Raw genomic sequence first — 21,937 nt, forward strand, 5'->3', positions numbered from 1 at the left:
TAGACAAGCAGAGGGGAGGGTTCTGGTTCCTCCACGTCGTGTCCCTTCTGTTGTAAACACAACCTCCCACCATGGCTTGTACACAATTGATAAAGGTCTAATGATTAAAAAAATGGGTCTCCCACTGCTACACATAGTCTGAGCTGTAGTTCATTACAACATAGATGGCTACAATTTGTGAGCTCCAAGCGAGGGGTGTTACCAAATTTCACACACTTTTACCTTGAAACTCCCCATTTTGATCTTCACACCTATCTCCCCTCCCCTTCCCAATCCCCGCCCTCCTCAGGCTCCACCCCCCAAAACTCCAGGCATTTCCCAACCCAGAATCGACAACCCTAGTCTGTTGCCTTGTGTTTTAAGTGAAATTGTTAACTTGATATAAAACTATATGCATTTGATCCACCAAAAATGGCAGCTATGTGATTATCTTCCATATTGTAACATCTGGGGGAATTTACCTGTGTGTCCGTGGTTGGTGGTGGTGAGAGGAGGTGGGAATACTGAGGGAAACAGAATGCCATGTTGTATACTAACCATCACCATTCATTATTGTTATTATTATTAGCAGCAGTGTGCATTTAAAGTTACATACAAGCCGTTTTCAGTCATGACATTTTTGGCACCCCTACCCTGGGCACTGGGAGAGAGCGCAGCATGTTATTCTTTCAAAATATGCGATTGCCATTTTGTGTGAATAAGACAGTGTGTGTATTTTCCAGCTTTGGAACATTGTGACTGGAAATCCAGGTCTTCAGAGGGTACATGTATCAAAGTTTGACAATGTGCACATTCACCAGAAAATGGTGATCGTGGGTTCTGGGAGGATCATAAGTTGCGTGTTTTCCCAGCATGCAAGGGACAGGCACCAAAAAACCTAACAACTGAAAACGGGTTCAAGTTTGGCCCAAACTCTCTTGTGAAAATTAAATGTTTTCCTCTTTTTGAAAGCCGCTAAAACGGAATAATCTTTGAACATCTACCTCATCTTGGCATGTTCAGATTAGTTTCTTCTTGATTTAGCTTTGCCTGTTATGAAAATTCTGTCCTTCAGCAAATGATTAATTCGCAATAGTTTATGATTATGGAGCTGCTTATGAAGAGCAATGGCAAATTTACTTACCATCTGTAACCATGCATTTGTTATCAAGACCTGGTTCTTTTCATCCTTTAAAAAAAGTGGGAGGAAAAATAATTAAACTGTTTTCATTCGACCATGAATAATTTCATTCACTTCCCCCCCCCCCCCAGGTTGGTTCTAGGCAGGGGTCATTTCGTAGAAAAAGAGCTAGGGGGACTCATTAGCATAACTCATTAGCATATGCCACACCCCCTGACATCACCGGAAGTGTGTCCTCCCCACAGCCGGCGGCGACCTCCAGCGGGCACCAGCAGGGAGCTCCAGGCCCCGCCCTCCCGCACCTCACCCGGGGGGATGGCGTCCCCCCGCGTCCCCCCCCCAAATGACCCCTGGGTCTAGGAAAGAAGTTAAAACCATGGGCAACAAGTTCCTGATTGTAGAAGAACAGATAACGGAATCATCCTAACCAGTTTTAGAGATTATGAAAAAACATGTAATGATAGCATTCCTTTGAAGTACAGTGGCACTTTATCCCACAGAATACTGAGGATGTTGGACTAGGGCTGAGGAGACCTGGGTTCAAATCCCTGCTCACCATGACATTCGCTGGGTGACCTTCAGCTAATCACGCTCAGCCTGGCCTACCTCACAGGGCTATTCTGAGGATAAAATGGTGGAGCGCTGAACCATCTATGCTGTCCTCAGCTCCATGAAGGAAGGGCAAGATAAAAATGTAATCAATTAACTCCCAGGAATATTTATTAAGTGTTGAACTGTAGACCATTATATCATCTGACATTAAAAAATAACAAGGGTATTTTAAAAAATAACAGGATTAGCCTGCAAAAAAAGGTGAACTCTTTAATGCAGAATCCACATTTTAAAAAGTATTTACATAATCCAACCAAGGTGAAGCCCTTATTTAATTTCATAGTACAATTCAACATCTTAAAAATCTCCTACCTACTGGAAGGGTTCAAGTTCTGAACTTTGGCTGGATCATGTCCTATAATTTTAATACGGAAGTAAAAGTATGGGTGTGATCCATTCCTCTTCCATATCAGGTATCCACAGAAAAGATAGCAATTTCTCTGTACTAAGAGGATTTTGCAGGTATGCCAAGAAATATAACTTTGTACATTTTTAACAAAGCCCTCAGCCCTCAAAAATATAACCTGTTAAGGAATAAAGGTGCTCACTACTTATTTGGGAAACCAGAGGATGTTGTGGACTGGCCAGGACAGGGGGAAGATTGGCCTGCAAAAATCCCTTAAGAATGCACAGTATCCTGGAGGGGGAAATTTGAGTCAAGGTGAAATTTCTCAATCATTTATTCCCTCTGCCATTTAACACAGACCCCCAATTAGCAAACCCACATTACAGAGAAAAGCTGTGACATCTCTAATAACATATTCCTACCCACTATTAAGAGATTGGCAATTATTCATAAACTTTATTACATCTTGTGGTGTATTCAATCTGACCAAAGTATGTATGTGAACTCTGTCATTGAAACACCATGGGAAGCTTTCATCCTGGGCTAGGATCCTAATCCCTCACTTGTAATTGGTAGCCCAGGAAGAACTGACCAATCACCAACAGCCAGTTCCAAGAGCGGGAACTATTGTGATTGGACCTTATCCCTGCAACCTCATAGGTTGATATTGTATAATAGGGCGTGGCTACATTAGCCGGGAGAGTTTAAAAGTAGAACAGCTTCAGTGTAAAAGCTGTTCTGGCTATTCATGTTGATCTGTTTGGAGTTGAGTTATGAGTTGCTGAATAAAGCTGATCTTTTGCTGAAATCACTCTCTGACTCTTTGTTAAGTAACCGACTTAACACATCTCCATTCTTTTTTTGCTCTCTATGTGCCAAAAATTAGCTTGCTTCTTTCTTTCTTTCTTTCTTCCTTCCTTCCTTCCTTCTCTCTCTCTCTCTCTCTCTCTCTCTCTCTCTCTCTCTCTCTCTCTCTCTCTCTCTCTCTCTCTCTCTCTCTCTCTCTCTCTCTCTCTCTCTCTCTCTCTCTCTCTCTCTCTTTCTTTCTTTCTTTCTCATACAAACACAGAAACCCAAACAACAAAAATGCATCCAAATAAAAAAAGAACAAGCCAGCAAAGATTAACTTCCCTCCCTTTTAAAAATTAAATGCTAGACTTCCCTACTTCAAAAACAATGTACTATACTACACTGTCCTAAATAACTCTGGTCTGTAGCCACCCCTAAAAACAAGTAAAATGGATATTCCTCATATTTTCAGGGAAGCTTTTCAAAAGGGTTGTAATAGAGAATGAATGTGAAGAAGCTTCAGTTGTTCTACCCCCCTGCACAAGAGGGGAAGGAAAGAAAGGAAGTGTTTGAGAGGTTCAGGGTAGTGAAGGGCTTTAAAGGTAATTTGTTTTTTTTAAAACATTAACAAGCCCATCTTTCTCCTAGACAACTGGGACTCAAGACAGGTAACAGATTAGAAACCATATAAAACACAGAAAGTTCAAAACTTCACACTACTAAAACTGCTCACAAAAACCTTGTAAGTGACATCCATAAGAGATCCCTTAAGCATCAAGAACCAAACAGACTCATGGGACTGCACAGGCTGTCTTTAAAAAGTTCCATAGTACAACCCTTAATCCAAATTTGCAAAAAGGACATCAGTATATCTGTTTCTGAACTATGCTGTATAGAGGATATTATTGACAGAGCCACAAAATGAAGCTAGGGACAGACTGGGGGTATTTCTCTACAAATCTGAAAGAAGTCCCACAGTTGCAGAAATCTAAATCTAAAAATAATTTTAAAAACCCACCAGTGATTAAAACTTCTCAAAGTAATAGAAACAATGGCTGTAGCTTTAAGAAAAGAATGTCCATGGAACTCTCAATCGCTGTTGGGGTTGCTAGGCAATGAGAACACTATTGGTAAGCCTTAAAGCAAAATCATAGGGGGAGGGCAGGAGTCAACTGGGAGGCCAAAACAGCCCTGAAGACCTGTCCTGCCCAGTCTCCACTCTCATGTCCCCTAATGGAGGAGGACTCAGACAGGCCTAATAACAACTACTAGGAACTGACTACCCATATAACTTAAATGGCCTAGCCTTGCCCAGCCTTGTCTAGATTTTTCCTGAGAAAGATTGTCAGGGGTAGAGAGAAGGAGAAAAGACTGAAGACCCAGGGACAGATACAGGTAGGTTACCTGGAGGATGGAAAGTAAGGCTGCCAAGGGACCAGGTAGGATTACCAGACGCCCCCAGGGAGGTCCCCTGCCACCAGGCCCTGCCCCTAGCTGCTGATAAGCTGGCTGGTGAAGGGACTTATCAGAAGAAAGAGGAAGGGCCACGCCATGTCAGGCCAGCATCACACAGGAAGTGATGTTATCACATCTGCGATGTCTAGGGTTGCCAGCTCTGGGTTGGAAAATATCTGGAGACTTTGGGGGTGGATCCGGGAGAGGGTGGGATTTGGGGAGGGGAGGGACCTAAGCATGATGCCATAGGGTCCACCCTTCAAAGCAGCCATTTTCTCCAGGGGAGCTGATCTCTGTCAGCTGAAGATCCGTTATAAAAGTGGGGGATCTCCACGTCCCACCTGGAGGCTGGCAAACTTAGCAATGTCCAGGTGATGCTCTGGTATTTGGGCAAAAACTCTGTGGTAGAACCAGTTTTACTATAGAGCTTTTGCCCAAATACTAGAGCACCGCAGCAATGTCACACCGGTGATAAGGCCTGGGTCTTTCTCCTAGTATGTCCCCCCCCTTCCCCACCAGCTGCTAGGAGGCACCTGGCAATCCTAGGACCATGTGGGATGGGGACAAAAGACTGGCAGCAGCTGTGATGAGGATTTTGGAGGGTTCCCTGAGAAGAGAGCTTTATCGGAGCATTCCTGATGATATCCATCACTGGAGAACCTGCAGCAGCTGGCTTGGAAAGGGAACACTGAGGTGAAGACACTGCACAATCTCCCTTTGGGAGGGCAACAGAACCCGTCGCAGAGTGTGTCTGTGTGGAACCTGGCCTATGGAATCACATCCTGGCAACAAAACTACTACTTTTGTAATGTTGATGCATTTTTGACATACATTTCCTCTTTTCCATTGCTTTGTGCAGCCAGGATAAGTCATTGTGAGGAAGATGTTTCAAGCAGCCTCCACGTATTCTATTCCTGAGCTTTCTTATGTGATCACATTTATATTTATATTAATATTTACACCCCACTTTTCTCCCACTCTGGGGCTTAAAGTGGTTTAGAAAATAAAGTGCACAAAACAAAATATAATTTAAATAAAGACATGCACGTCAACACACACCCCCTTTCCTCCCCCAAAATACACCCCTGAAGCGCCCACAAAATTGTCTCTGACAGGTACTGGTCCCATCACCATGGCTCATACAGGCCACAACGGCAAGCCATGGGCGAAGAACCAAAGGTCCAAGACCCCTTTGGCTCTTGCTCTTTGGCTCACACTAAAGGCTCATGTTTTACATTACCTGCAGAGCGGGAGGGACAAATGCTCCACTCAGGTGTGTTATTCACCTGGTGTTAATGTTCCCAGTTCCTTCCTCTTGCAGATTCATTGCAGAAGCCCTAACGCTTCACTCTGTACCGTCACAAATATTTTATTTATACATTGCTACTACTTTCAAAACAGAATCCGATTTAACCAACTCTACGAAGCGAAGTCTTTCGTGTAAAAAAAAAAAGACATGAAAACACCCATTATTAAGTTGATTAAGAAGGTGTTTTGGAATGGTGCAACATCTTTAGTGGTCCTTTGATCTTCAGCAGTTCCACTCCTAACGGGAAGATTAGACCAGATGTTCATTGAATGCTCTGACTCAAGGCAGCGCAAATTGAAAATGACACCTAGATTTTTACACTTCCTTTTCTCGCCTGCCACTGTCCTGTTTTGCATGCAGCAAATTCATTACCCAGAGCAGTGGACTCTGCTCTATGCCTGCACGAATAGCCCCAGGCAGACCAGGTTACATGCATCATTGCATGGTATGCGACGGGTTGTCAAAATGATTCAAAGGGTCCAGAGTACCTTGCCAACAGCAGTTCCCCCCTATCATACATTAAATGAAGTATCCTGTCCTGCAAATAATTCTTTGAATTATGAATACCTTTGATGTCTGGAGGGTAGGTCTATAAAGTTTCTGAAATGCCATCAAACTGATGTACTGCAATCTCAGGCCATTAAACTTGCTATCTTCCCTTGTGCTGCATAGCTCAGATTCTGAGATGGCGGTTGGAGGAGATGAAGTTAAGAGTCACTAGCACAGGATTCAGGCACCATGTTGAGGTACATGGGGTGGGTGGCCTTCATTTAGCCACCAACCAAGTGAAAGAACTCCCAGTGCTGAAATGGGACTGAGGTGCTTCCCACATTTGCCTGCCTGCCCTCCGGATTTTCTCAGCGTTCAAGTCGAGGCAATTTAAGTCCACGGCAAAACAGCATCCCAATAACCCAGGACAACAGCAGGCTGGCCACTGAAGGGAGGTGGGGGTGGGGAACGGAATAAGAAGGTTGAACTCAATTTCAGTCCAGAATGGGGGGAAAACCTGGATTAAAAAGAAGGTTGAATTCCATTTTAGTGCAGAATTGCTTGGAGGACACCGCTAATTTAATCCGCAGTGAACACGGATTAAAAGGAGAGTACAGAATGGGCCTGAGATGGTTCCAACACCTCAGGCCTTGAGAACCTAGCTGGTTCCCAACGACATCATCAAAGCGTGCCGGGGCCAAGAGGCCTCTCCTGGTATGGAAGGGGAGCACTACACTGGAAGCAGCAAAGAAGACAGGGCGGTCTCAGTGATTTTGGGGGCCCAGATGGAACTCAAGGAAGCACTCTGAGGAGGCAGAAAAAGCCAGCCCCACACAGGGCATCTCTGAGGGTCATCTCTGGCTGACTGGGCACCTCCCACGGTGCTGCTGAGGGGCTTGCCCCTGGCCAGCCAGACACCTCCTCCTAGGGTTGCCAGGTCTGGGTTGGGAAAAAGCTGGAGACTTTGGGGGTGGATCCGGGAGTGGGTGTGGCTTGGGGAGGGGAGGGGCCTCAGCAGGGTACAGTGCCATAGAGTCCACCCTTCAAAGCAGCCATTTTCTCCAGGGGAGCTGATCTCTGTCAGCTGGAGATCAGTTGGACAAGCGGGAGATCCCCAGGCCCCACCTGGAGGCTGGCAACCCTACCTCCTCCCCACACAGTATGGCTGAGGGGCTTGGCTGGCTTGGGGTCTCTTCCTTTCCCCACATGGCTGAGGGACTTTTCAGGCTGGCTGGGCATCTCTTCCCCCCTGCCATACAGCTGAGAGGCTTCCCTGGTTAGCTGGGTGCCAGAGTTGTTGACTATAGGTTTGAAAGAAAACTAGTTTAATTTTGTTGTACAGTCATTTCCCGGACTTTCAGGGATCCCATGGAAACGTAGAAAGTACATGGATCTTTCCAGCTGGAGTTGTATTAGTTGCATTTTATCTGAGGATCTCTCCTTCGCTGCTTCATCCACTCTTTTGTTAATGCTCTCAGTCTGTTTTGTTAATGCTCTCAGTCTGATGTTCTGACAAATATCTTGACGCAGCAAACTTTCACTCTTGGAAGTGCATACCCTGAAAATCTTGCTGGTCTCTAAGGTGCTACTGGACTCAAATCTAGCTCTTCTACTGCAGATCAACGTGACTATCCTCTGTAACTATCCCCTTCCTTTGGAAACCGAAACAAACAAGATCTATTCCTCCAGTGCAAAGAGCCAATCATTGTTTTCTTTCATATCTTGGGTGTGTCTTCCTTCCCTTCTGTTCATAATATTAACAACAGTTTACTATACGACTCTTAAGTACATTCTTTGTGAAGCAGAATAGGGATGAGAAGGTCTTCAGACCAAGAAAGGGTTACCAGGTCCAATTTTGTCACAGGTTGGGGGATTAGGGAGCATTCCAGGAGGGGGCATGGCCATCCATGACGTGATGACATCACACAGAGTGATGCCATCACGCCCTGGATGCAGCTCACCCCCGCCTTTTCTCAACCATTTAAAGGGAACCTTCCCTTTAAATGGCTGGGGTGGGGGGGACCGAGAGCCAAGCGTGCCTGCCCTGCAAGAGGGGAACTCTCCTCTCGCAAGGCAGAAGCCGGTGGCACCCGGATGCTCCTGCCGTGTAAGAGGGCAACTGGGGAGAGGTGGGAGAGGGAGGCTGCATGTACCTGCCTCTCCCCAGCAGAGTTTAAAGACTTCCTTTAAATGCTGCCGGGGAGAGGTGGGGGGGAGGCTGGGGGGTCGCTGGTGGGGGGTGGGGCTTCCCCCCCGCCCGCCAGCTGGCTAGCAGGTGGGAAGGAGCCCCTCCAAATCAGGCAACCCCCACCAAACCGATGTGTGTGTGTATGTGTGGCAACCCTACCTGCTGGGGAATATTGTCAGAGAGAGAGGGGTCTGAGTCTATTGCTGCCACTCCCACCCGGTCATTTCCTTGTTTTCTGGCATTTACTGCTTGTGTACCTTAAGACCGCAGTTAGTTATACGTTTTGGCACTTTATTCCATAAGTCCTGGTGTAATAAGGAAGAGCTGCAGGTGGACGTAGGCTTCCAAAAAACTGTTTCCTTGTAGGATCGGCTCTGTCGCACAGAAATCCGATGCGGAAGATGTAATACACACCATGATATGAGGCATGTTGTAGGGATGTCAGCTTTTTAAATCACTGCTGTAGATGTAAAGGTAAAGGTAAAGGTTCCCTTGCTCGAAAGCCAGTCAAATCCGACTCTAGGGTTGCGGTGCTCATCTCCGTTTCAAAGCCGAAGAGCCAGCGCTGTCCGAAGACATTTCCGTGGTCATGTGGCCGGCATGACTAAACACCAAGGCACACGGAACGCTGTTACCTTCCCACCGAAGTGGTACCTATTTATCTACTTGCAATTTCTTGGTTTCGAACTGCTAAGTTGGCAGGAGCTGGAACTGGAGACGGGAGCTCACTCCGTCATGCGGCACACTCGGGTCTTGAACTGCTGAACTACTGACCTTCCACAGCCTGCAGTTCAGCGTCTTAACTACTTGAGCCACCGCAGCTCCTTTGGCAGCCCTAACACACCTCTTAAAAAAAATACACATTCAGTGCTGTAATAGAAGCATGGGCTTTGCAGTTTGAAAGTCTAAGGTTCCTAGTACAGACAGCAGAGAGACGTCTTTTAAAGCCTTGGATCTCCAGCTGTGAGGGCAGCACCCTTGCAGGATTTGCTACTGCTGGAAGACAGGCATCAGCTGGGGGCCTCCTTTCTTTTTTCTCTTCGGCCTGAGGCAGGGACTCTGCATGCAGCAGCTGGAGAAAGGAGCTGCTCACTTCATTCCTGTCTTCTAGGTCAGTCCTTGAATAAGCCAGATGGGCCCCGTGGCAGACACAAGAGAGGAAGCGGCAGGAGTGAGGAGAAGAGGGAAGCGAAACTCCCCCCGTTAAAATGAACGTGGCTGTGCCTAGATCCTCACACACCTCCGTCAGATCCACTCTGAAGTTCGTCTTCACACACATGCCTACTGAATAAACTGCCACCACAGTCATGACAAAGACAGATGTTTTAGGAGGAAGCCCAAATTAAATATGTGAGACCGATTGCACACAAGAGCTGCGCTGCGGTCACACCTCCCTTTGCCCCACTTCTATTGGTCAATTTCCCCCTCGAAGCCGCACGGCCGCATTTTGCCCCACGGCTTTGCCCGATTTTCCCCGTAGTTTCGTGATCCTGTTTTTTGAGGATCACGAAACTGCGGTGTTATGTACGTGGACCACCTCCAGGGGTCCGGGGAAAAGCCAGAGCTTGGATCAGAGAACAAAGGAAACTTCGGATCCTGGATTCCCCAGCCCCAACCAATAGCCACCTTGGCGGGACATTCAAACCCTCCAATAGGAGTGGGGGGTTGCTGGTGGATATGTATATAGTTGGCCCTGTGGGCCGTTAGAGTTAGTCTTTGTCTATGTGAAGTACAATAAACGTGTGCTACAGCATGTCGTCGTCCGAGTCCTCCATGTGGCGAACCCAGTACTTTTCATGCGGGGAAAATCAGGCGAAGCCGCGGGTCAAAATGTGGCCGTGCGGCTTTGAGGGGGAAATTGACCAATAGAAGCGGGGCAAAGGGAGGCGCGACGGCGGCGCAGCTCTTGTGTGAAAGCGGTCTGAGAGTTTTGGATAATCGACATAGAATTCTGCTTCTTGCCACCGATGGTTGGTACTTACCACAGAGGCCTTGTCCAAACAGCAGAGAAAACAGCAAACGTCTTTGGACCGTACCATGTCAGAACAGATGGGGCTTTTTTCTCATGCTGAATCCTTCAAACGTGATCACCCCGCTGTAATCCAAAAGGCTATATAGTCCAGGGACAGGTTTACTCTAGTCCAGAGTTCCCAATTCCAATTTGGGCAACTCGTGGAGATTTGGGGAGGGTGGAGTTTGGGGAGGGGAGGGACTTCAGTGGCGATGTGATGCCTGTTGGAATATGCAAGGTCTACAGTGTACCTACCTGAAGAAAATCAGGAGAACAGCCTATAGGGGACAGCTGAAGGACTGCTAGTTAGCATAGCTAGATTGGAGACTTCCTGCTCTAACTGAGCCCACCCCCTTCATTCCTGTCTCTCACAGCAGTTAGTCAGTTAGTTAAGCCTCTCTCCCTCTCCTCTTTTCTATCAGAGTTTATTTCTTCTTTAATGAACCAAGGCTGCGGTCACACAGAGCAGTAGCCACGCTACAGAGACGGAAGATAGGCAGATTTTCCGGGCACGATCACAGCGCCACATCTGGGAAGCGTAGAGCTCCCCGTGGCGAACCCGAGGCTTCCCGCCGAAGATGCGGGGCAAAAAACTAGTGCCTCCGAGGTACTAGTTTCCAGAAACAGCGGGGCAAGGGCGGGCGCCTGATCGCGTTTCTGGTGGTAGGTTGTGGCATCCGGCGCCCGCCCATGTCCTGTCGGTAAAAGGGTTTTTTTCCCAAGTCTCCACGGGATGCGCACAAGCACCCAACGGCGCATGCACACACGTCATTTAAAAACAAACAACACAGCCCCCTCCTCTTTTCTGTACCCCCCCCCACTCCTGGCTCGGCCTGCTCGAGAGGAACTCTCTGCACCGGGCGGCGGAGGGGGAGGTGCAGGGGGGGCATGGCGGGAGGGTGGCCTGGCTGAAGCTCCTCCTGGAGGGGACCGGATGGAGGACATGTTGCATTCCTCTGCAGCCCTGGAAGGGGTTAAACCCGGAGCATTTTGCTAGGGAGGCCACTTCTTTGCTGCGCTGCAGGATTGTCCTGTGATCAGCACCTCCCCCCTAACCACGGGACCTTGACGGGACACCTGCTCGCGCAGCCGCACGTTATTTTGCTCCGGGGCAAACAGCCACGCTTCCCCCCTGCATTTTCCTACCCGTGTGGGGCCCAAGTTATTTTCTTTAAACAGTTAGTGCTCCATTCCTCTGCATGTTTAAACTCTGCCAACAATGCCAAAGTCTGCCATTTTGTAACTGCCATTTTTAACAAAGGATGATCTTTGTAGTCTGAAAAATCAGTTGTAATTCCAAGAGAAATTCAGGTCTCACCTTAAGGTTGGTAACCCTTATCTAGTCTTTGTATGAGGTAGCTCCCCCCCCCTCACATGCATACACACAGATGGACCCATTTTTGAAGTCCCAAGCAGGCAAGAAAACCAGATTTACAAACTTCTAGTTGGGTTTGCCTGGTAATTACATTCAGCATTGTGCCTCAAGAAGTACTTGCCTGCTCCAACGTTATTTTCAATATCCTGGATGCATGTTCTATAAGCCAACCGGGACAATTGGCATCTTCAATATGGATGCGTGCTGATTAGTGAGAATGGCCCAAACACAGAAAGTTGGTCGCTTCACGTCTAACTTGGTGAGGAGATAACATCTTTTGCACTTGCAGAGCTCTGTATGCTGTGATCGGCACATGGAGCTCTACACCAGTGGTTCCCAACCTCTTTGTATGGTGACCCCCAGGGCTCTTTTTGTAGCAGGAACTCCTTTGCATATTAGGCGACACACCCCTAATGTAGCCAATCCTCCAAGAGCTTACAGAGTTCTTCTTACAGGGGCTACTGTAAACTCTTGGAGGATTGGCTACATTAGGGGTGTGTCGCCTAATACGCAAAGGAGTTCCTGCTACATAAAGAGCCCTGGTGACCCCCACTTACTTGTTATGGTGCCCCACCAGGGCCTTATCACCCATCTAGTCTAGCACTGCATTTTCTACAGTGGCCAACCCAGATGTTTTTGAGAAACCTACAAACAATGCACAAAGGGTGTAGCTGCCCCAAGCAAGTGGCATCTGTTTTCTCCGTCAGCTACTAGTAGTTGCTGGACAGATTTTCTTCCCTCATTGTAACAAAGGGAGGTGAAAGGTGAGAATGTGAGATGCTGACAAGGAGGAGGAGGAGAGAAAGAAGGATGCAAAGGGCAGGAACAGCCATTAAGGAGATCTGGCCCATGACCCAGTTTCAGAGGCTTCAAAACCCACTTTTGGGTCTTGATCAATAAATTGGGAAACACTGCTTTAGACTACAGCTGAAGAATGCCACAGAACTGGCCTGCTAAGTCAGACCAAAGGCCAGCCAGGAGATGTCTCCAGTGGAGGTCTCAGGTGAGGCATGAAGGCAGTATTACCTCAACCACACCCAACATTCAGAAGTGTACTGCCTCCAAATTGAAACTGAGCTTCTATTTAGACATTATATATAACAAGAGGGGGACCCGCGATACTCGCGGGGGGGGAGAAGAGCTCCGTCTCCTCCATCCCCACCCTCGATCTCCCCGAGGCTGCGGGGGTGGCGGCAGCGGTGAGGCCGGTGTCCCCCTCCCGCCCGCCCGCCGGCTAGGAGGCGGCGGAGGCAGCGAGGCCGGTCTTCCCCCGCCCGCCCTGCCTGCTTGCTCCGGGGAGGAGGCGGCGGCGGCAGCGAGGCCTGTCTTTCCCGCTCGCCCGCCCGCCCACTCGCTCACGCCGGCTCCGAGGAGGAGGAGGAGGAGGCGGCAGCGTTCGCACGCGCAGGAGACGCTCTTACACTTTCGGGGGGATTTAAACTTCCCCCCGAAATTTTTTTTAATTTTTTTATTTTTGTGCACACGTGGGGACTGGTCCACGTGTGCACAAACCTCCCCCGGCCCCCCAGGTGCCCCCGAAGTGCAGATTTAGATATCCGCACTCCGGGGGCAACTTCAGCATTAGTATAAGGATAGCTGTCCATAGACCAGTCCTCTAAGCAAATTCATGGGGATGGATCCAAACTAAATTTCGTACTAATGGAACGGAAGGTGTAATATCCACCAGTTCCCCATGTCTACTAAGTGCTGGAGTGAGCAACTCAGCATGCCTGGACACTGGGGGGGGGGCGCTACATCACTCTAATTATATATAGATGTTATCTCCTTGAATGGGATGCCTCTCTTTGTCTTAACCTGGGAGCTGCCCTCTGACCCTTCCTCTCTCTCTCGCTTTGTCCTCTCACTCTATGCACATGGCCTTCCATGGAGGCACATGTCTCTTCATGCCTCTCCTGTACAGAGAAAGCCCTCATACTCCCATACACATGATGCCGGTTTAGCTGGCCATTTTTGATACGGAAAGTACTCCTTAGATTAGGCTTCTCTCTCTCTCTTGACTACAACCTGAATGTGAGCTGGATCTTCTTGAATAAATGTAAGTTCACCTTTTTTGCAATATACTTCTTGGGAGTTTTATTTACTGCACTCAGTAACATGCTTCTATGACTGGGCAAAACTCTATTATGTTAACCCAATATCCCAGTACTAAGGACCCCTGATTTGCCTCTCATGCCATTCCAGAGGGTCCACAGTCTCCCAGGAGCAGCATTTCAGGGAGATTGTGGGTGTCAGCTATGCTGCCATGATGGGGGGGGGGATTAATTCTCTTCCTATTTGGGCCAGATGGTGCTTCTTTACTTTTGCTTCTGTACTGCTTGCTTATCAATGACCTTGCAGGTTGCTGGTGTAGTGTCTGGGATGCCTGAAACCGTGGGAGCGCTTTCGGTTCCCAGCTGCGGCCTCTAACGGCCTGGGGACCCTTCTCCCGCGTGCGGGAGCCTGGCTAATTGGCTTATGGAAAGGGGGGGTGCATACGAATACCCTATATCCCATTATGCTTGTAGGACCGTTGCCATTCTTAACAGTGACTGTGTTAATGCCTCTACAGCTCTGCAATAAAGTATAACCTTTCTGACAAGCGTGTACTCTGTTGTTGGCTGTGGAACTTGACAGTGGGCTGCAGTGGGAAGGTAGAGGCAGAAAAATTTTGTTCTGCTGATGGAAGTGTCTTCTGTTGGTGGAAAACTTTGTCTGGACCCAACCCATGGTCTTTTGTTGAAAGTTGTTTACCTTATGATGGTAGTGGATTCTGTACCTCATTTATACAGTGTATTTATAACTCACATTTCTACCAATCTTGCTTCTTGACGAGGCTCGCAAAGCTTTAGAAAACGGTTTATACAAAAGGACATAAAAGATAGACAGAAGGAAAGAATCGGGGCTGCAGTGCACCTCGGCTGCTGCTTTTCCTCTTGGTGTTGCTGCTGAAGGAGGGAGGGGGAGAAAGGAGAAATTATGCATCCAGTCTGGGGTGGCTCGAAATGGGATAGTTTCATTATGACTCATTATTGTCCCGTACACTTTAAAGAGGATAATAAATTCATTTGAAGTGCTGGACATTTCAAATTCATTTACTAGCTTTCTCTAAATCGTGCAGGAGTATAATGTGTTGTCACATTAACGTGTTATGAAAGAATATATAATCGAGTATTTATGCTTCTGCTTCTGCGTCTGCATTTTAGGCAGTATAAAACTCATTACTTCAACTCTCACAAACAAGAAAGCAGCCTCTGTTTTGAACAAAAACTTTCATAACCTCCAGTTCCAAACAGATTGAAGTTGATCTACTCTAAATGGATACAGGCTAGGGTTGTCAGAGCCAACCCAGCAACCAGCAGGAGATGGGGGAGGGGGGTAAGGACATGGGGCAGTGTCAGTAATGTCACACCTCCCTAGGAATCACTGGAAACTCTATGGTAAAATCATAGCGTTTTTGCTGATTTCTAAGGAAAACTGACACCACTTTTGGGTTTTCCCTGGAAGTGCCGTCAATTCCTAAAGACAACTGACACCACTTCTGGTAAAACCTGGTAGTGTCATTACACTGATCTAGGAATCAATGGAAACTCAAAGGTAAAACCATAGAGTTTTCAGTGATTCTGAGAGAGGACTAGCGTCACTTCCAGGGGAAATCCAAAGTCAAGATAACGCTGACGGCAGGGCGGAGGAGATGGCAACCCTAATACAGGCCCTGTCTTTTAACAGGTAGAAATTATGCATCTTCCTGACATGAAAACAACTGACAACAAAAGAATGACTAAACCAGTTTTAAGATAGACATTTAGACAGACATTTAGGCCAGTGATGCCCAACTTGTTGCTTATGAGTGTCCTGACGCTTCCCACACTTCTTCCTTATGCTTTTCAAGTTTCCTTCTTCTGTGTCCTCCTTCACGCTGTTCACACTCCTTCCTAACTGCCCTTTTTTTTGTCAATTGTCACCTTCCTTCCCCTGTCTTTCTTGAGTTCCTCCGTCCTTCACCCCTACCCAGTGTCACCTTGAGGTGTGTTAAAAGCAATGGAAGGACCAAGGAGATCTAGTGGTGGCTGCAGTGTTTCTGTTGGAGGAAAACCAGGCTCTACCTGCACAAATCCAAGTAGTAACCACCACACCACAATGGTTGCCAGCTCTGGGTTGCAAAATACCTGGAGATTTTTGGGGGTAGAGGAGCCTGAGGAGAGCGTGGTTGGGGAAGGGAGGGACTTCAATGGGGCATAATGCCATAGAGTCCACCTTCCAAAGCATCCATTTTATCCAGGTGAACTGATCTCTATTGCCTGGACATCTGTTGTAATCCCAGAAGATCTTCAGCCACCACCTGGGGGTTGGCAACCCTAAGAGTAACAGGTGCTTCACCTCACAGCTTGGTTCCATTTGCTTTCATTAAGGGTAAGTGAGTGCTTGAAAATGCTTCACCATTCCAGTTCCACCACCCGTAGGAAGGAAGAGGGGAGGAACCCTCACGACTAGCATTGAAACAAAAAAGAGAATCCAGAGGAAACAAGGAAAGAGGAAGAGCAGAACAGAAGGTTTATGGTTCTCCAAGCTCAAGGGATGTCTCTCCCGGTACACTACCAAGGAATCCTTAACTGGAAATTCTGTGGTGGTGGCATGCTTACCTCAGTTCTGATTTGGCTCACAACGAAAGTATCTAACAGTTACAGTTGTCACATGAGTCTGGTCTTCTCAGTGACTCGGCTCAGGCACTGAGTCTAGAGGTAGGAAGGTGAAGGAAGTGAACCAAGTACTTGGGAGACATGGATTGTGAAAGCCACAGAAACCCACACAACCCTCCTAGCACCTGGCCAACTTTCAATTGGATAAATATTCAGTCAGTCAAAAACCTTTATTGGCATAGATTGAAAAAGAAAACAGCAACAACATAGGAACCACAGATTTTAAATATACAAAGACAGTCATCCCGCCTGAGTTTTAACCTTATATTCTCGAGGCCTCATTGCAATAGAGAGAAACCTCGCCACTGCAAAGGTGATGTGAGGGCGGTGATCTGATAGAAGGAAGGATACTAGTCTCTCTTCTGGACAACTGTGTCTATTGATCAAAAGGGGGCTGATTAGGGCATCCTGTATTTTATCATAAAATTCGCAACTAAGCATGATGTGGGTAATTGCGGACTTCCGGTGGATGGCGACTCGCGATGACCGCACCCCATTGAGCTCCAATGGGGGCAAGTTGGATCAGGATGGCAGGGAGGGGGATTGGCTGGTCCCAACCTCCCCATGAAGCTCTCGAAGGGAGCTTCTAGCCTGGAGCGCAGAAGGGGCCACTCCTGAAGTTCTGGCTTGGGGGAAGTGAGCTCCTTTTTGCTCCAAAATGTCCCACTATCCCAAGGCCAGCAATGGTGCTCAGAGACGTTTCCGGACCAGAGCGTACAAGGACTTAACTAAAAAGATTAATCTACGTGACAAAGCAACCCAGCGATCAAAGAAACAGTTAAGGTTCAAAAAGAAAGACATATACAAAAAGGGTGGAGGAATAAATATTGACACAGCGAAATGGCATAGCTCCAAAGAGAAAGGGGGGGGGACTTGCGGAGGAATTACCCTACCCAGTAGCGAAACTTCAGCATAAAGAAGCATGCCGGGCTTAAGCTATTAACCACCCTATTCAGAGCAGAATACATCTGGTCTAATGATCTACATCATAGAAAAAATCTTAGAACGTTTATGAACTCTTACCAAAATATAAACAATGTCTCAGCAAGGGGGGAATATGGCGTCCAGAGGCAGAGCTTCAGCAAATACCAGCACAGCATCACCAGTCATAAGACTGGAAAATACCAGCGAGATAGCCACTGCAATTTCTGAAGCCATGCACCTTCTGCTCGACCAGCTGATGAACCTCAATCAGAAATTTGATATTTTACAGAAAGAACTTAAGGAAACCACAGCCAAATCAGAGAAGTCAGCCAAAAAGATAAAAAAGGTTGAAATTAAGACCAAAGAAATAGATCAGAGAATGGAAATTGCAGAAAAAGAAAGAGCTTCTGAAAAGCAACAACTGTTACAGCTACAAGTGGAAAGATCTCTCTATGTCCTGAGATTTCAAGGGGTGCCAGAGAAAAAAGATGAGAAAAGATAAATCATAAACGAAGCAATGCCCCCTTTGGTTAATAACAAACCTGAATTAATACAAGCAGATATTGATATGATTTACAGAACCTATTCAGAGTTTGTTAAAAAAAAATCTCCCAGGGAAAGTTTTTGTGAAATTTGCAAAAAGATCAACAAGAGACTTAATACTTAAAGCATCCACAGCTACAACAGTCAAAATTAAAGAAGAGGAGATAAAAATATTGAAAGATGTCCCATACGAAATACGTAAGAAAAGGAAGCAATACAGAAATATTACAGCATTTCTTCAAAAGAACAATGTCCAGTACAGATGGATTTTTCCAGAAGGACTTATATTCAACTTCAATGAGAAGAAAAAGATTGACTGTTTATTAAAAGCAGAACTCTTCCTTAAACAATAACAAACCCCAACCAAAGAAATGGAGCAGAGAAAGGGAAGGCAACGAGGAAAAAATAGCGAACAACAGAAATCTGATACGGATAGTTCATCCTCTACAGCTACGTCTGTATCTTTGGGTGAAATTTTTGACTCTGATTCAGATTCCGACCTAGGAGAAGCTGCTCCCATAACCTTTAAAGTAAATCTCCCCTGGCAAAAGAAGCAAAGTAAAGCTAAGAAGAAACCTAAATGAAGATCTGAGATTGCCTGTTTTGACATTTAATAAATTCATATTATCATCCAGATGCCTTTTTGTTCTTTCTATTTGAATACTTTTATTAGAATTTAAAGAACAGAATGTTCCTTGTTACTCTCTTTTGTAGTTTTAGTTTTGTAGTGTGTAGTAAGAAAATTAATAAAAAACGATATTAGATAGATAGATAGATAGATAGATAGATAGATAGATAGATAGATAGATAGATAGATAGATAGATGTGGGTAATCGATTCTGTTTTCCTGCTACTACATAGACAGGTCCTTTCAGGGTAGGGGACATTTGCAAATCTACTATAAAGGACTGCAGATGGTAAAGCGTTGAAATGTGCAAGCATAAAAGCTCGTCTTAATGGTGGGGCCGTAAGTTGTAAAAAATAGTCAGCTATAAACCCATTGCTTGGTGTTATATTAAACTTCAGATGAGAGGAAGTAATAATGTCAAGGATCCTCTGCGTCAATGTTTTAAATATTTGAGGTTTGCCTGACATGAACAGGGAGTCAAAGGGGATACCAATAGATTATATTTTTCTCAGTATTGAGGTTGACCAATTAGGGATAAATATTAGAAAGTTCAGACAAGTACATAATTGCATCAAAGTTTTCTTGGCTCCCTACAAAAACTAAATGCCTTCACTACACCATCTAATAATGTTTCATTTAATTTTAATTTTATCTGAAAAATATATATGAGGGAAGGGTTAGTCTCTTATGGCAGGACCATTTTGTGGGGCTCGAAATTCCAGAACTGCACACTTACTCAACAAAATTGGGGAACCCTGCTGGCAAGGCAGGATATAAATTGAAATAAATAAATAAATATTAATCACTCAGTGCCTTCAACATAAAGCAATGGACTTTCGTGTGTCGAAGAGCAAACTCTAGAGGTGAAACGTCAACATCACTGCATAGACAATACTTTTAAACTGAAGCTATGTGCACATTCTGCAGCAACTCGTCAAGTAGTTAAATCACTGAGAATTGAGGTATCTATCAATCATTAAAACACAAAGCTCCTCTGGAGGACCATAGGTGGCAGATAGATCCCCTTGCAAAGTATGTATAAATAAACAAGCCACTTAGAGATGACTTTAGAACATTTTAGTCTGGAACCAACGGGGAGAAGTTTGTGATTGCCAACCTACATCATCTACTCAAAGATTCTAACACACTCAACTAAGCATTATGCACATATTCTGCCAGTGACTTGCATAATGGTCTCCCTAGCGTGAATTGTCATCTTACGTATTCAGTGGTACATTTTACACTAAAATCTGCAGGTGCTACAATAAAGAGAAAATAACACAAATGGACCCAGTAATTGTAAAGTCAATAACACAAAAAGGAATTACTGTACAAGTTCATACTATTAAAGGCACATTAATGAGTCATGCTGATTTCTACTTGATTTTAATAGGTGAACTTCATCCGAAGACAGAAGCCCAATCACGATGCCAAGGATGTTAAAGATAGAATGTTTCGACTGAACGTCTTTTTCAACCATCAGTTTGTAGTACTATTCTTTACTTCATGTTTCCATGAAAGGTACAAGTTTTCTATACTGACTGAGAGCAGCTCTCACAAATTTACAACATTGTATTCGAAACGTTCTATCTTTAACTTCCTTGGCATCGTGATTGGGCTTCTGTCTTCGGATGAAGTTCACCTATTAAAATCAGCTACAATAAAGAGAACAAGAGACCTGCTGTTATTTCTGAACTGTTAATTACTCATTGGTATCCCCGCACCACATATGAGTATCAAGATGAGAGAAGAAAGGCACAGACTTATTTAAAAGGCCAGGGTTTGTTTGTTTGTTTGTTTTTGCAGTTTTCAGATATGGAAACAGGCTGGTAGGCGATTGCCCAGCATGTTCAGATATATGCACTGAAGTGCTTAAGCTGGAGGTTAAATTTTAAGAAGCATTTTCTAAATATAAGCACAGGAAATGGAGAATATTGCCAGGGGAAGCTGTGAAATCCCAATCAGCTGAGGAACGTTTGGAAAGTAAACTAGACAAACAGCTGTTCAGGAAGGTTGAGTATTATTGGTTGATCAAATGGCTACAAAAGTCCTTTCCAGCCCAGAATAAAGAAACAGAAAAAGATCTGGCCTCATATAGGACAGAAGTGTTTGGGGACTATATGGGGTCAATATGCCTTCACCTGGATAGCCTAGGCTAGCCTGAGCAAGGTCAGTCCTGGCTGGTAGATGGATGGGAGACCTTCAAGGAATACCAGGGTCGTGACACAGAGGCAGGTGATAGCAAACCATCTCTGAATGTCTCTTGCCTTGAAAAACCTACAGGATCAGCCAGGGCTCTTTTTGTAGCAGGAACTCATTTGCCTATTAAGTGACACACCCCTAATGTAGCCAATCCCCCAAGAGCTTACAGTAGCCCCTGTAAGAAGAGATCTGTATACTCTTGGAGGATTGGCTACATAAGGGGGGTGTGGCCTAATATGCAAAGGAGTTCCTGCTACAAAAAGAGCCCTGATTACCATAAATCATCTGTGACTTGACAGCACTTTCCACCACCATGGGTCCATATGAAGGTGCATAGAAAGAGATTGATGGAAGAAAGGCAAAATGGCATAGCCCAATCTTGTCAGATCTTGGAAGCTGAACAAGGTCAGTACTTGGAAAAGAGACTACCAAGGAAGGCTGTGCAGAAGAAGGAATGCCAAGTAGGGGTGTGCAAAAAAAAAAAATTGGGGGGATTTTTCAGGTTCGGGTGTATTGGACCCCAAAATATTGGTATTTCCTGATATCCCCAAATCTGAATACCAGTATGGCACAATGCCAGTATGGTATTGTAGTCAATGGTACTCCCCATAGGGTATGATGGGGAATCAATCCAGGACTATCTGGGGGTCTAGGGGGGCTGTTTTTTGTGGTAGAGGCACCACATTTGCAGAAAAGAATCCCCAAGTTTCGAAAAGATTGGACCGTGGGTCCAATTCTATGGGTCCCCAAAGAAGGTGCCCCCAATCCTTCACTGTATCTAATGGAGGGGGGAAAGGCATTTAAAGTGATTGTGATCCCTTTAAATGCTTTCTGCAAGTTGTGTGTTTACTCCAAATGTGTTTTAAGAGCTTGCAGTCCATTTAAATACCTTCTCCAAGCTGGGAGTTAACTCTGATGGTGTTTAAAGGGACTGAGAGCCCTTTGAACACCCTTTAACTGCTGCTATCCTGCATTCCCGGATCATCCTGAAATTATTATCCAGGAATGGCTATATCAGATAACCAAAAATAGACTTTTATCTGTATTTGATTGAGAAAACATCCTCAAAATGTCGATAAATACCGATAAGTTATTTTTTGACTCGGATACATAAGGTATTTTTTCAGCTTGGATACAGCCAAATGGACATCCCTAATGGCAAACCACTTCTGCTTCTCACTTTTCTTGAAAGCCCCTTGCTGGGGTTGCCATAAGTCAACTGTGACTTGATGGCTCTTTCCACACACAG

At 45.7% G+C, this 21,937-nt stretch overlaps 1 protein-coding gene across 1 annotated transcript in view; it reads right to left on the reverse strand.

Annotated features, from left to right (window-relative positions):
- Positions 1-21,937, reverse strand: part of LOC107120931 (neuronal acetylcholine receptor subunit alpha-7-like) — a 158,882-nt gene that overhangs the window by 68,655 nt on the left and 68,290 nt on the right. The window contains exon 4 of the mRNA XM_015423721.1: positions 1,124-1,168. Coding sequence (XP_015279207.1) covers positions 1,124-1,168 — 45 coding nt within the window. The remainder of the gene's footprint in view (positions 1-1,123; positions 1,169-21,937) is intronic.

This window comes from Gekko japonicus, unplaced genomic scaffold (genome assembly GCF_001447785.1).
Source record: "Gekko japonicus isolate JY-2015 unplaced genomic scaffold, Gekko_japonicus_V1.1 scaffold48, whole genome shotgun sequence".
NCBI lineage: Eukaryota > Metazoa > Chordata > Lepidosauria > Squamata > Gekkonidae > Gekko > Gekko japonicus.